Source organism: Pempheris klunzingeri, chromosome 16, assembly GCF_042242105.1.
Source record: "Pempheris klunzingeri isolate RE-2024b chromosome 16, fPemKlu1.hap1, whole genome shotgun sequence".
Lineage (NCBI taxonomy): Eukaryota > Metazoa > Chordata > Actinopteri > Acropomatiformes > Pempheridae > Pempheris > Pempheris klunzingeri.
Window position 1 is genome coordinate 7,134,337 of NC_092027.1, and position 15,388 is coordinate 7,149,724.

The 15,388-nt window shown below is 41.6% G+C and overlaps 1 protein-coding gene across 1 annotated transcript in view; it reads left to right on the top strand.

Moving 5' to 3' along the window:
- samd12 (sterile alpha motif domain containing 12) overlaps nt 1-13,852 on the top strand; it is an 89,727-nt gene extending 75,875 nt beyond the window's left edge. The window contains exon 5 of the mRNA XM_070846129.1: nt 13,236-13,852. Coding sequence (XP_070702230.1) covers nt 13,236-13,267 — 32 coding nt within the window. The 3' untranslated portion in view covers nt 13,268-13,852. The remainder of the gene's footprint in view (nt 1-13,235) is intronic.
- The last annotated feature ends 1,536 nt before the right edge of the window (nt 13,853-15,388 follow it).

Sequence of the window (15,388 nt, forward strand, 5' to 3'; positions counted from 1 at the left end):
CTGGAGGGTGCTAAAATGCACCATCAAGCTGAGGGGAACTGCTGAGTCAGAAGATAATTCTCTGTGGGTTTGTCACTACAAACAGCCCCTTTCACTTTACACGTAGTCATTTTTCATTTATATAAAAATATTGATTAGTGTAGCTTTGAGGGCAAAAGCGGTTTTGTAGAATCAGCATTCTGTGCTGACATTCAACAATCATACACAGGGAAGTCTACAAGAGAGCACGGATACTCATTTCCGCACCGACAATAGACACGATGTCTTGTGGCACTTCAGCCACAAGACATCGTGTCTATTGACTAGGGAAATAATGCTCCTCTTTTTTTGCTCGGAGATACTCCCTCTATTGCAGTTACTATGCTGTTGCTATCATTATCTGTATTGCACTCTCCTCCCACACAAATTGAATGCAACAAGTTCACTCCTGTTCTCTGGGGGCTGTTCAAATGCATTGTGGGAAATTTATGGAAAAGCCAAAGCAGTGTTAGATAAGTCGGTTTGAGTGAGAGTGGGCACGCCAAAATGTTCTTCGCACTAAACAGCCCAAGGAAAACAACAAATGTATCCAAAGTAAGAACTTTCCGTAAACCCCAGATAATTTAGATTTTTTGTTTATCTGTTACAAATTAGCAAATGTACCATCATCTTGAGAAAAAAAAACAATATCTTTGTGCACCTTTAGCATATTTGAAATATTTGCCTTAGAGAACATGTCAGGACTGTCTGCTTGATGACTTCTTGCTTTATGAGATATGTGTGAGATGCCAGTAAATAATGCTGAAGCAGCAGCAGACAGTGTGAGCAATGTGAATATCTAATATGAGTGGGGTTCAGCAGCTTTAGTTACGTCTTCAGGAGCTCAAAATATCAATTTAGCTCATTTGTGTAATTATCAGCACACATCTGTGCATTATTCCCTCTTCATTTAAGACATGTCTCGTAAACATGCATAGTAATGGCAGTTTGTGTGAAAGTGTGCCTACGTTTTTCTGATTCTTAGAGAAGAAAAACAAAAAAAATTCAATCACTCTCAAAGCTGGGGATCCTTCCCTCAACACCCACACGCTCAGAAATGTGCCTGAACCCATGCATATACTGTATGCATACACAGGAGCACCTCCATACTCAACAGCACACCCACAAACACTCTAACAAGCTTGCACGCACTGGCGGAACCAATTGTTTTTAGAATTGACTTCTTATTTAATTACCAGACAAGCAAATTAGTTTAAACTTGAAATCCCAGAGCCACTCAAGGGGAATTAAAGTGTTTTCAAAAGTTTTCAATAGAGAGGAAAATGAAATTTTCTTTTCATGATGATTGGTTATGTCGCTGAGAGGAAGGATTTTCACTTCCATTCAGGTTTATTTACCGAGCCTACACAGTGTCATCCCAAAGAGAATTGTGAGCGCTTCATCATGTCCTGAATGCATCTCTTACACAGGTTAGCTTGAGAAGGAAAATATATATTTTCAGTTCTGCACCTTTGGCAGCTACAACCAAATGCTGAAAGCTTCTTTAAGTTACCACTGAAAGAGGATAATGATGCCATCAGTGGCAATGGTGCCCTCAGGGACAGAGCGGATGCATGAGTCAGATTAAATGGAAATTGAGGGAAAACACAAAGAAAATGTCTTCGGTTTTCCTTTTCAGCAGTTTGCTTATGATAATTCAACACAAGTCATTTTATTGTTTTATAAAAGTGGCATAGTGCTTGTGACTGTAAAGGTTTGCAATAATATTAAATAAAGACAGTTAAACTAAAAAATACATTTTAAAGTTACAGTAAGTGATTTTTCCAGGCACTTTGTTTTGCCTTGAAAAATAAGTCTAGGCTGAATTATTTTTGCTGCACAGCATTTTATCCCGTGTCCCACATATTGAGATGATGTTTTACATTTTGATTGGCTCTCAAGTTTTCAAAAGCAGGACAGACACTTTTCTAAAACTTGGCTTTTATCCAATGACTGTGAAGAAAGCAGGAAAGTTAATGCCTAAAGCATTTCCACCCCCCTGTAAATAGGAAAAACAGTACAAGATCTAGATCAACCAATGCAACAACTGAAACTGACATTGTTATCAAGCGCTTTTAGTAAACATAATGCACTTTGCCGTGTCTTTTCTAAACATTTATCATGTCATCATTATTAATCATCATTATTGTATGTTAACTACATGCTCATTCGTTTTAAATGAGACACTCAGTTGTCCACCAAAAGTCATCTTCACTTTTCAAAACCAACAACACAAGAACACAGAAGAGTGACGAATGGATTAAACTGCATATTTGGCTCTAACATGAGCTGTAAATGTTAGCATTTGTAGCTAACTAGCTTACTAACAGTTCTATCATTTCAAGGCCAAGAAACATGTTATAACCAACTCGTGCAAAAGTAGCTTAATTAGCTAGCTACAGCTAAAAACCAATATGTGGTTGCAAAGAAATGAGAAGCCTGTCATATTGTAAGCTGCATCATATGTGCTGTGCAAGAATGAGAGCTTAGCAGTAATAACAAATGGAGAGACAGGCCAGTCAATCTCAGATCCACATGAGTGTATATTATTTAAAACATTGAAATCATGTGTAATTTTTTAGGTCTAACAAGTCATGTAGTAGCTCCTGAAAGCATCTCCCCTGTTTCTCTGCCTCCAACTTGATAAGGAATGACTTCAGAGTTCAGACAGACGGCAACATGCAGTGCCGCCTTCTCACTACAGACCTGCTCACAGTTAGCAGAGGAGCAGAAACCTTATCGAGAGAAGATCCCATTATCACACTCACAAAGGGAAAATAAGAGTTGTCAGTGTTTGAGAGCCATGGCGCCATATGAGGTCATCATCGTTCGCCAACAGTGAGACAGGGAGACGGACAGACAGACGCTGAGTGGAATACATTGCGATCCCTTCCTTAGTGTGAGCCCCTCTTCCCTGCTCCCACCATCTACATCACTGCTGTCCTCCCTGCTGTCGAGTCATCACATTTCTGCGGAAAATGAGATTCGCTGTGCCACAAAGACTGATGATCCCCTTTAACCTCAGCTACTGAAGCACTCGGTTCCAAAATAGCAACCAAGCCATTTTGTCTCTGCTGTTTCTTTTTTTTTTTTTTTGGAAGGCCTATCATATCTTATGTGTAAGTGCTGTTGACTTTGAACATGCCCTGTTCGAGTCTTGATAGGCCACCGTATCAGCTGAGCGGCTTTAGGAGGGCCGTTTCCTTCAAGTATGCTCAAAATACACTCAACAAGCATATCCCAAGGGCAAATTGCATGGCAGTGTGGTAATAGACTTGCTTTTTTCACTTGAGCGGGATATCATTGGCTTAGGAGCTTGAATTATGATCCTAGAATGAGGAGTGTTGTGGTAATGCTAATTTCACTCATGTCTGATGGGTTTGGTTACACTGCATAGAGATTTTCCCAGTAACTACACATCTAAATGCGATAACGATTGGAATGGTTGGAATGAGTGGGTTAAACTTATATGGTGATATTGACAAACTAGGGGCCAAATGTATGAAACCATGCATGCGTCATTACCCACACGTAAACAGGTAGTGTGCACCCCAAACGCATGCTTCAGGCCATTTCTACAGCGAGCTGCATGCTATATAGTGCAGTGGAGATAAAATGTGAAAGATTGAATCTAATGATAAAATATTATTATGTGCAGGTTATTAGCTAATGTAACTAATTGGATATGATTTTTTCGCAGCCCACACAGAAATCTATAACATGCCAATCAAACTTTAATCACGCCTGTTGCTTAAGTCTGTTTTCGTACTATAAAATATTCTGACAGTCGATGATGATGATGATGATGATGACTTGGTTTATAGTTACATAATAAATTCATGATATTACAGGAGCGGAATGGCCACAGTGATGCTCCGGTGTTTGAGGACGGCAGAGAATCTGTAAAATTGTACTTTTCTTTTGATTGACAAGACAAGACTGGTCGAGCGGCCAATTTGCTTATTGATAAGGCAAACAGATGACTGCTGTCGTGCCCATATCCACGGCTAACTGTGGGAATGAGTCACAAAGGAAAAGTGATCTTTGCGTACAGGTGTGTAGGAGAATAAGTGATGAGTCCAAGTAAAGAATCAGCTCCCACACACCATCAGCACTTCCTAAACTTATTGTTTAATGGTTTATTCAAGCGACTTTCATCATGCATTTTATACGTATGCTTATATGACAAATTAAATTCCTGATGACTGTTACTTGTCTGAAATGTAGATACCTGTGCGGGTGGAAACCAAACTCTGCACTGTACCTGATTTTTAGCTTTGATTGTGAACCTGCATAGTTTTGTTCATGTGGTTGCAGATAAGGGTGACTCTAATAAGCACGTTAAAACGTCTTGCTTGTCTTTTTTGTCGTTTGAGGCCCGTGCAGACGTAAACTCCAACATCCTCATGGATCCAAGAGAATATCAACACAATTACAACAGGATATTTTAGGAATAAGTGTTGTTTTATGGACTATCAAACTCTGAGTCAAAGGATATCGGTGAGTTCATGCAACCAACTTAGCAGCACAGATAACATTATGACAGGAATATAACAAGGAGCCAGGTCTGTGCAGGTGAACATAGCCACTCGTGTACTTGTGACTTTTTTTTGTGAGGAGGCGAGTTTCTTAGGGAGTGGGAGATTAAGAGAAAGAGATGGTAAGAGGAAGAGAATATCACAGCTAAAATATAGGGAAAGAACGAGAGAGAGAGAAAGAATGTCATAGAGATTCAGACCGAAAAAAAAAAAACTATTCTCTTGGAACACAATGCTGTATGGCGTGCTGCAGCTAAATAAATTATCACGGGGGCTATTTTTAAGCTGAAGTGTAAATGCAGTAATCCTTGGTGCAGGAGCTGCGAAGAGCCAACACACAGCAGCCACATCAGGGAATACAGCTCTGCCTTTATCTTCCCCTCCCGCCCGCCTCACTCTCTCTTCCCTCGCTCTCTTTCTCTCTCTCTCTCTCTCTCTCACACACACATACACACATCCTCCACTCCCTGCATCCCCACCCCGTCCCCGCACCTCTGTCTTTCTGCGCTTTATCCGTTTCCCGTTCCCTCTTCATTTTTCTCTTTCTTTTCTCCCCTGCCTTTCATATGGTAAAAGCCTCCTTTCTGTGTCGAAGTATTTTGCTTATCACTGAACCCTCTATGGGGACTCCACTGAGTTCTATTGTAATAAACAATAACAGACCTTTGAACAAGACAGGGAGGGGAAACATGTAAGTGGCACGCAAGGAAGCAGCAGTCAGAGGATATTAGGCCACAGTTGGTCATTCTTAGCGGATGTATAATGTTAAGGCCTTCTTTTTTTTTTTATTTCGCCCCTGTGGGAGAGTGTTGTCAGGCCCTCAAGGAAAGTAGTTCCTTGGCAGCATTGTGCTGTTTTGGTATGGGTGAGGAGACCCTCCTCTGCTGCTGTTTAATAGCGCATAATGGGATGTCGTTAATCACCAGCACAGACTGAGGTTTCACAAGGTTAATGACAGCGTAGCCAAGCTCTCGACTGTGTCCCATTCCTCAGGTATTTATCAGTGTCAGCAGGAACCTGAGAGCTGGGGGTAGTTCATAGTTCTCTAACTCACTGTGTCCACATGCCTTTACTTCTTCTCTTTCTCTCTCTGCCTGTGTCTCACTCAACCCTTCTCCCCTTTCTCACTCTTTTCTTCCATGGGTGTCTAATGTGTAACACACTCAAGAAAACTAACTAAACTAGATCTTGAAAGCGTAGCCGAGGGGAGTCAGTATCCGGATAAAATCTCCTTTCACGATATATGTAATGCTATGTTGTGATATCTAGGTCTGTGAATTATGATTCTATTTATCAGTATGTCTGCTGATTATAACTTTGAAAAATCAATTATCCATTTAGTGATAGAATTGTGAAAAAAGTGGCAAATCACATTGGTCACAATGGAGAAGCTGCAACAAGAGAGTTGTCATTTTTACATTAAAAATGACTTAAGAATAATAATATGTTGAATGTTGTCATGTAGTGTTCAGTTGTAATCGTGTGGCCAAGAAAGGAATCGAACAAACAACTGAACCATGAAGACCGTCTGCTGTCTCACTTAGTATATCATCATGTTGCCTAAAACTAGCATTGTCTTTTGCAAGTACAAACAATTATGGAGCGCATGGAAAACATTTGTTTTCTTGCCAAGAATTAGATGAAAAGATTGATGCCACTTTCACTTATGTGCAGTAAATATGAAGCTGTAGTGAGCAACTTGTTAGCTTAGCTTAGCATAAAGACTGGAAGCAGGGGAAATCATTTACCCCAGCTCTCTCTAAAAGTAGCAAACATGTCGATAAAGCCGGAGGCACACCAGTAATGGTAACATAGTAAAACTATAGTCATATGCTTTCCTGTTTAACACCATGAATCACGAAAAGGCATATCTGTACTAATTTATTTCCACTCGTACAGCCGTGCTTCCACCCATGAAGATGTGCAGTCAAATATAGATACATGCACATGCAAACATGTGCTGGAATAAATGAGGGTTTTACTGTTCCACTTTTTGCTCCTTTGCATTGCCATCTTTAAACCCTGAAGGCCATGACAGCTCTGTGTCAGAAGAGATATTCTGCATGATAGAGCAGCATGGTAAAGAAATGGTACTGAGCTCAGTTTGACAGTCCCCCACTGAGCATCTGAAAGAAGCTGAAGCTGTGTGTGCGTGTGTGTGTGTGTTTGTGTGTGTGTGTGCGCAAAATAGCAAGTATATGTGTTGGTGGTGGAGGCAGGTGGCACTGTAAAAGGCACAGTAATAAACAAATCTAACATGACACAAGTTAGAATACCAAAACACAAGTGCGTTGAGAACTACCATCCCTCCTCTGTGTCCTGCTCTGCATAAAATAGACTTATTTACTTAACCTCACTGGGTTACGCTGCTGATGAGCGCTGCTTTAAAGAGATAGATGGGGAGGGGGAGAGGGGAAAACTTCCCCTCAGTTGTTTATGTTGTTGAAATCAGGGCAGGAAAAGAAGCAGGCGTGCTTGCTTGGAGTCGCAGAATAAGATGACCTATTTTGAACACACGCTGGGAGACAAGGCTCTCTAAACCTTATCTGTGAACCACAGAGGCTCAGAACTCCACATATATAAATATATATTGGCATGTAAGCGTCTGTGTCTCTGAGTGTATCAGTGGCCCTTCTAAATTAATTATCCAAGCCTGTGGCAGATGTGATGTGTCTGCTGGACGCCTTTAAATTAGACAGACAGTAGACTTAACATAAATCAATATATAATTGAGGCATTCTCCTATTTGTGCAAAGAGTTTACCACGTTGGCCTTCTCCATTGTGGTCTGTTAGTGAGTGATCGCAGTCCAGGCCACAGCCATGATTATGGTTCTCTAAAGAGATTGTGAGTCACACAGAAAACTAATTATTGACAAGAGCACGTGGTGATTGGCATTGGATTTATGTTATTTTTTGCCTTTATTGCAGTTTTTAGTGTCGAGCCTCATGCTGAGCACTTCGACCACGGCTGTCTTTGTCTTCACATCCAATCCAGTATCTCCATGTTCGTAATGGATGACCCCACACTTCAACAATGCCAATTCTCAATCAATGCTAATTAACAGGAAGTTTGTGCCCTGTTACAGATCTGCAATCAGCGTTCGCCTCTTCATTTACTTCAACCATGGTCTTACCCAAGCAGCAGCCATAACCTGCCCTTAACAAAGGTTTCTAAGTGTTCCCTTGTGAAATCTTATACCTCTTCAGGCCTCGGAAAATCCTGCAGATGAAACAATCTGAGAAGGAAAAATCAATCTTTCTTTGAACTGCTAACAGCATGTCCACACTAAGGCCATAACCTGTGATAAGCTCTCACGTGTTTCATTTTAAAGGGTCACAAGCCAAAAAGTTTTGGAACCACCTCACTAGTGTTAGTGTTGGTTGAGTTACTTTTTGTTCTGAACATTTATTCTGTACATTTCTTACTTGCTGTTGGTGAATAATGGTGGTGGGGCTTGTTAGATTTTGCAGTCTGTGAAGTTTGTTGTCTGGCATCTAAAGCGTACAGACTCCTGAACAGCATTTCACTTTCTACTGTATTGAATGAAGGACTTGGCTGCCTCACAGCCAAGAATGATTGTTGTTCAGTCACATCCAGTTTGATAACTGTCCAAACGTAGGATGTCTTGACCCTTATTTACTTTCGGCAAAGGCCAGGATTTTGATTGTGACAGCAGAACACAACGTCCCATTCCTTCTAGTGTTCCTTTAATACAGTACACGAAGGTATTCATTCCGAATGAAAAGGCCAAAACCAATAATATAACAGTCCATCTCGCAATACTTTCCAGCCTCGCTACCTTTTCTGTAGTACTCCAACCTAAGCCAATTTTCTCTGAAGATGTAAATATTTAGGTTTTGTTGTTGTGGTTCTTAATGGCTCAATCACTTTCTAGTCATTTTAGCAAGGTACTCAAACAGGAGGAAGTAGTGCATTTTTTTGATTTTATGTTTAATTTTTTTTATTTTTAATAGTGCTTGTGAGTGTTTATGGATGGACTCAGAATTGTGTTCACACTCACTTCAAATTTGTCGCAATTTGTGGTCAGAGCCAAGCTAGCCTGTACTTTATATTTCGAGCTAAACAGCAAATGTGAGCATGGTTCAAAGATTAACTAAGATGGTGGACATGATAAACATTATACCTGCTTAACATCGGAATGGCAATATTGTCATTGTGAGCATGCTGGCATAAGTACAGCCTCAGTGAGCCAGTAGCAGGGCTGTAGACTCTCTTAAGGGTCATTCACACCAGTACAGATAATTAAAAAGATAACTAGAGAGAAGATAAGTAGACTAGGCTTGTGCTACACAGTAATGCTTACTGGTAATATGAGGTTTTTTCATGTCATTTGTTGACAACAAGAAAAATATAGTATATTTCTAGCCTTGGACCTTTAAAACACAACACTTAAGGTTTCAGCAGTCAACCTGTCAGGAACACACCACCAGGTAAAGCCTAAATCTAGCCTATAGAATAGATACTTCAATGCTGGATTTAAAGAATCAGTGCAAATCGTCTTTGTGCACATTTTTACCATGAGATATGGCGCACAGCAGAGAAGTGGCAGGTGCGCCTGCACGCTAGGTGTGCTGAGATTAAACAAGCAAGACAGGTCTGATTACAAACGCATGGGTGAGGGCGATGGATAGAGAGAGGGAGAGAAAGAGATATGAAGACAGGAGTGAAGCATGGCAGGAAGAGAGAGATTTTGATGATCCAGGCATTTTACTACCTGTCTCTGAAAAGCTGCTCATCTGTTAATACTGGCAAATCACATTCATCATTCGAGACTGAGCTACCGCAGGCTGCAGGAGCATTATTTGTGTGTGTGTGTGTGTGTGTGTGTCAGATGAGTGTGCAAGCATTCATGTGTGAACATATGGGTACGAGACCAAATCCGTGTGTGAATTACACTGCGGAACAGTGCATTAATAATAGATCAACTCTCCCTTTGTTTGGGACATAAACGTGATGAGTGGGCCTTGTAATTGGTTAGTTTAATAATTGGAGGCAAAACCGAGTGTTCTCTGCCTCTCATTCTCTATCTCACATACACACACACACACACACACCACATTCATGTCAGGGAGGCATTCACACGCTGTTCTGTTTAATTTAGGTTTGGCAGATTATAGTAATTATGTTAAAGAATAGATTTTCCAGAGTGAAATGCCCTTTGCTGCCCTTGAAGTCTAAACCAGTGCTGGCTGAAGGGTGATCATACTCCTTATTTTTTACACTACTACTTAACTGTTCAACCAGATTAGAAAATATGTTATCATAAAGGTAATGAAAGCATACCGGGTTTTAATTTTCTATAGGGTTTTATGGCAACCATAATCTCTGTTCATCCAAAAATGTTGATGCAACCACAAATATAAGAGCAAACTAGCCCTTATATTAAGATGCAGAGCATGTGCATTATTTATGTGTCTGTTTATATGTGTATGTGTGTGTGTGACCGAGAGAGAGAGAGAGAGAGAGAGAGAGAGACGGGATTTGTGTGTGGCAGCCAAGAGAAGCGTGGTGACGCCGACATAAATTGGTAATACACAGTATGTCATTGAACTGCACCTCAAGGCCTGCTCTCCATTCAGCACAACCTCAGAATAGTGTGTGTGTGCGTGTGTCTGTGCGTGTGTCTGTGCGTGCGTGTGTGTGTGTGTGTGTGTGTGTGTGTGTGTGTGTGTGTGTGTGTGTGTGTAAACTACCCAGGAAATTAAGATTCAGAACAGAGTTTTTTGTGTTTGTATGACGGTGTAAACGTAACCGCTCGCGTCTGCGTGCGCAAACTATCCCTGAAATGAAGATGTAGCCCAGGAGGTAGGTGTGCGTGTGTATGTGTGTGTATGAGTGAGCAAGATAACTGAGCTTTGAGTATTCTCACCATTGTCAGAAGACAGAGAGGGAGGGGGATTTGAGGAATCTTTCGAACAAGCTGACAGCTTGTCAAGGCCCTCCTACGACTGTAATGAATTTCAGCCCTTTGTGGTGTGTGGTCCCGCTGCACTGATAAGCCTTAGCACTAATACAGTTAACAAGGAGTGTGTGTGTGTGTGTGTGTGTGTGTGTGTGTGTGTGTGTGTGTGTGTGTGTGTGTGTGTGTGTGTGTGTGTGTGTGTGTGTGTGTGTGTGTGTGTGTGTGTGTGTGTGTGTGTGTGTGTGTGTGTGTGTGTGTGTGTGTGTGTGTGTGGGCTGACATGGTGTTTACATGCTTTTGAGCAGAAATAGCTTGATGCATTGCAATGTTTGCCAATAATGACGGCGACTGTGTGATTGAATTTGCATGGCTGTTAGTGTGTGTGTGTGTGTGTGTAGTCACAGTTATAGTCATGTAAGTACTGCGCTTAAGTACAGTTTCTAGAATGTACGGCTACATTTCAGAGGGAAAATTCAACTTTTCTCCACTACATGTATCTGACAGCTCATTTCAGCAAGTGTTCCAAAACAACATATGTTTACATCTAAGCGACAAAGTGCTCTGGTGACCGTTATGACTGGAGCAGAGGAGGACGTGAGGTGGCGGTATTACAGAATTAAAACGTCCACGTGGTTGGGTTGGGTTGGATGACGGACATGGATGGATATGCAGAGCACTTTTCTTTTCCAGTTTCCAGCTGACAGTCAATTTTTGTTTAACTACGACCACAGCTACATGGTTATTGTTGTAACCATGACGATGAAGCTCCCCTAACCTCAGCGTAGTCATTTTGACCCTAACCCGAAACCATAATGTTTACCGCAACCTTAATAAATCACTCATTGTAACCAAAACTACGATCTTTCACTAAAGCTGATCAAATTGTTTTTGTGCCTAAACTCAACCAAGTCTTAACCATAACTTTCATTCCATTCTCAAGCATGATTTGTAACAGGAAGGCGCAGAGAAATGCTGAGAGGGCTTCAGATCAGAAAATGCTTCTATGTTCAGTTGTACCGAGCCTGTTGAATTTGGAGGACTTGTTGAAATAAAACATAAAATACAATATATTGTTAAAGATGAAATATTGCTTCCTGTCTTTTTGGCTCGTGACCTCATACATAAAATCAATGTCCAGTCAGGGCCCCTTGTCACATTTCAAATGTATATGAATTTTTAGCAATTACACGAAAGCAGTTTCACTTTTAAACTTCCTACTCTTTGAGGCCGACAGAAGAAGTGCAGTTCTCCAATATTTCACAAAAAGCAAAGATAAGAGAACAGTCCAAAAAATGAATCCACGCTTGTGTAGCAGTATGTTGTTTTTTACTTCTTTCCTATTTCATGAATTGTCTCACAGCCCCTTCAAATTTATCTTGTGGCCCTTTTAAGTGGGCTTGACCTCAGATTGGCAAGCACTGGACTAAACTACTTTACATAAAGCAGTCCAAATTAGTTCCAACAGTAAAATACTGCTTAGATGTAACTATTATCAGTCTAACAATGTACATATATGACAATATATCCATCACAGAGGTTGTCTGAGTGAGTGAAAGAACAATTACTTCTAACCCATTTAGATGATAATACTTTTGTCCTGTCAACACAGGACTTTTACTTGCAATAGAGGGTTTTTTCATACCAGTATTGATACTTCAACATAAGAAAATACTGCTTCCACCAGTTGAAAAGTGTACCGGCAGACTTTTTGTTACTGCTCTTCTTTTACTATAGCCCCAAGTTTCATAATATTAATATGAATTCTCAGCTCCATGTTGGCTCTGTGCCCCGAGTTTCAGCTCCCACTGTTGAATAGAATAATACATGAAATCCCAAAACTGTTTTCTTGCACCGAACTCTGCATCCACACATACACACATGCTAACTTGAACACACACACACACAAGCTGTTGTCAGAGTTGGGGCTGGCATGTATCTTTGTGCCTTGTCATCACATGCTCCGACTGAGCTCTAAATGTCACTTGTCTCTCTCCGCTTCATCTGTCTGACTCATCCTCCTTGTCTTCACTCTGCATTTGAAATGCTTCTGTGCTTGTGTGTGTGTGTGTGTGTGTGTGTGTGTGTGTGTGTGTGTGTGTGTGTGTGTGTGTGTGTGTGTGTGTGTGTGTGTGTGTGTGTGTGTGTGTGTGTGTGCGCGCATACACACAACCCTGACATGTGTTGCTGTGTATGCGTTTGATGGACACACTGCTGCTCTCCACCTCCCTTTGTACGGCGCCTGCAAGCACAATGATGCTCACTGCATTGATTTTTTGTGCCATTTTATAATTATGTCTCCTCTTTTTATTCGTCACCCCTCTTTCTCTCTCTCTCTTTTATCCTGTCTCTCTTATCTCCCCCCTCTCTCTTCTCTTTTTCTAATTCCATCCCCCTGATCCATTTTTATGCCTCACTGTGCCCATGCTTGTTATCTCAGCCCTTTCTCTTTTTTTTCTGTTTGATCTCAACTTCTTAATTTCCTCTCTCATCTACGTCACTCCGCTCTGGTTCGTTTTGCAACCCCTCCCTGCTTTTCCCGCGATGGTCGTCATTGTTTCTCTGTTTGCCCCCTCTTTTTTTCATCTTATATTTCTCTTCCTTGCCCTTTCTGATTTTTCTCAACCTCCTCCTCTCTCCAGTGACAGCGCTTCTTCTTTCTGTGTTTCACACAAAAGCAACCCTCTTTCCTGTTTTTTTTTTTTCTGTCATTAACTTTTTCCGATGTTTTCTGTCTTCTGTTTCCTTTTTCTGCAGCCTCTTTGGAGTGCACTCCATCTTCACCATAGCCTGACAGAGCAGGAGTATCCGGTCATAAAAGGACACAGTCACCCACCGCCTTGCCAACATCCTCCCTACATGTGATCCCCAGATGTCTTCGCGTCACACCTTTGGTCTCCGTCCTCGTCTTCTCCAAAGACTGGTCTGGAAAAAACTCACGCCTTCTTCCCAGCCACTCCTGAGAAGCTCCCACAAGTTCTGACTTGCTGTTTCCTCGCAGTCCAAACAATCCCGCACAGTTCCTGTTCCTGGAATCTGACCAATACTTTCCATTACAGGCGTCCCATCTCCAGTCATTTCTGACCTTTGCAGCCAAACTCTTACCAGACCTCTCACGCTATAACTCCTACACTCCTCTCAGACATCTCTTTACTCCCATTCCCTCAAGAAACACACCAACAACCGAGCCCCTCCCTAAAGATCATCTACCCAGAATTCAGCACTTGCGTGGTTGAGTTTCCGAAAAGCATTTAAACACAAAGCTGATCTCTCCACCATTGCCTTGTGATTGGACAATACTTTAACGTGTGTGTGCTGATTTGCTTTTGAGGGAGCTTATCCCAGAACGACTCACCTACCCTTACAGTTAGAAGTGTCACCTATACTCCATTCAAATGCAGTTTCTTGGTCTGTTTGTGGCATGTTAGCTCAGTCATCGCAGCACTTTAATGTGTATTTTCTCCCATGATTATACTTGTGGTGCACTGCTGAGTCTGCTTCTGCCCTACTAAAGACTTTCAGCAGTGACAACGTAATGACTGTCCACCAGACCCACTGCTCTCCTCCCCTTATTCTTCCTCATCAGCTCCTCACAGGCTGCCACAAAGGAGGAAGACAACAATGCATGTGTTTTTGTGCTCTTTTTCATTCAGTACATAGACCCTGTAAGCAGTGTTCGACAACTCCTGGTGAATTATCCATTACCTGTCCTCACTTTTTGAACTCTCCATATTGTGGAACACTCTGTTAGGGTGCACAGTAAGCCTGAGAGAACTTCACTGTGACAACAAGGAACAGCTAGTATAGGGATGAACGCTGAACGTGGCATCACATTAGGCATGGTTAAGATGGCTCCCCGCAATGAGCGACGTCGTTGTGAAAAGCAATCCGAAGGAGCTGAAGCAGAACCTGGAAAAAAGGGATGAACTGCGAAAAGGAAATTCCCTCTGTGTCCCTAAAAGCACAGTGCCAGTAGGTAAACTGAAACAAAGGGAAAGGGAGTGGCTGAAAGGAGAAAAAAAAAAAAAAAGGAGCAGGTGAAAGCAAAGGGCTTCGTGAACCAGGAGACGCTTCGATTTGAAATTCTTTACCGCTAATGAGGAGAGAAAAAGAGGAAGAGACCTCACAGATAACAAAAGAAGAGCCTTTTTCATTTCCTCCCTCTGTATCGACTCTTTATTGCTTTGTCTGCTTTTCATCTCACTGCTTGAAACTATTTTTAGATGAGATATATTGAAAATAGTGTAGAAAGGAGATGTGCTGTGCGCAAAAGCTCATCATGGAAATGTTGTCTGTCAGTCTCTTAGGAAGATACACTGTATTCTATTTATCTCTGATGAGAAACTCAAATCTCTGTCAATGTGAACAATGGCCACCCACTGTTGATATTATAGGTATTTTAACAGCAGTTAAAAGCACACGTGTTTGTCAGGAAACAAAAGAGCTCTCACTTGCACCATCGTCATCTTCCTCACTATGTCCGTGAGTGTAAATACATTATAAAATCTTGTAGCCAGTATAATGACCTCTTAATATCAGCCGCTGATTTCAGTCTACTGGAGTGATAGTTATCAAAAGCTTATATCCACGCCAGTGTAGCATGAGCTGTTGTCATGGTAACAACATCTTTCCTTTCCTGGATGGGTGCTGTCAATCAGAGGAACATAAAATAGCTGCTGCGGTCGGAGCGGGGGGGGAAAAAGGGGGTCAGAGTCAGCCTCTGAGAGCCGCTGCGTTTTAATGGGATTCCATTTGTACATGGGTCCCTCTGTGTCCAGCCATTCATTATTTGGATAGCAGCTGAAGCCTTATGCAGCAAAGCCCTGTGAGCAGATTAAATAGTATTGATCATTTCTTTGGGACATACAGTCAGTCCTGCAGGATTACAAAAGCCTCAAGGAGTGTGTGTG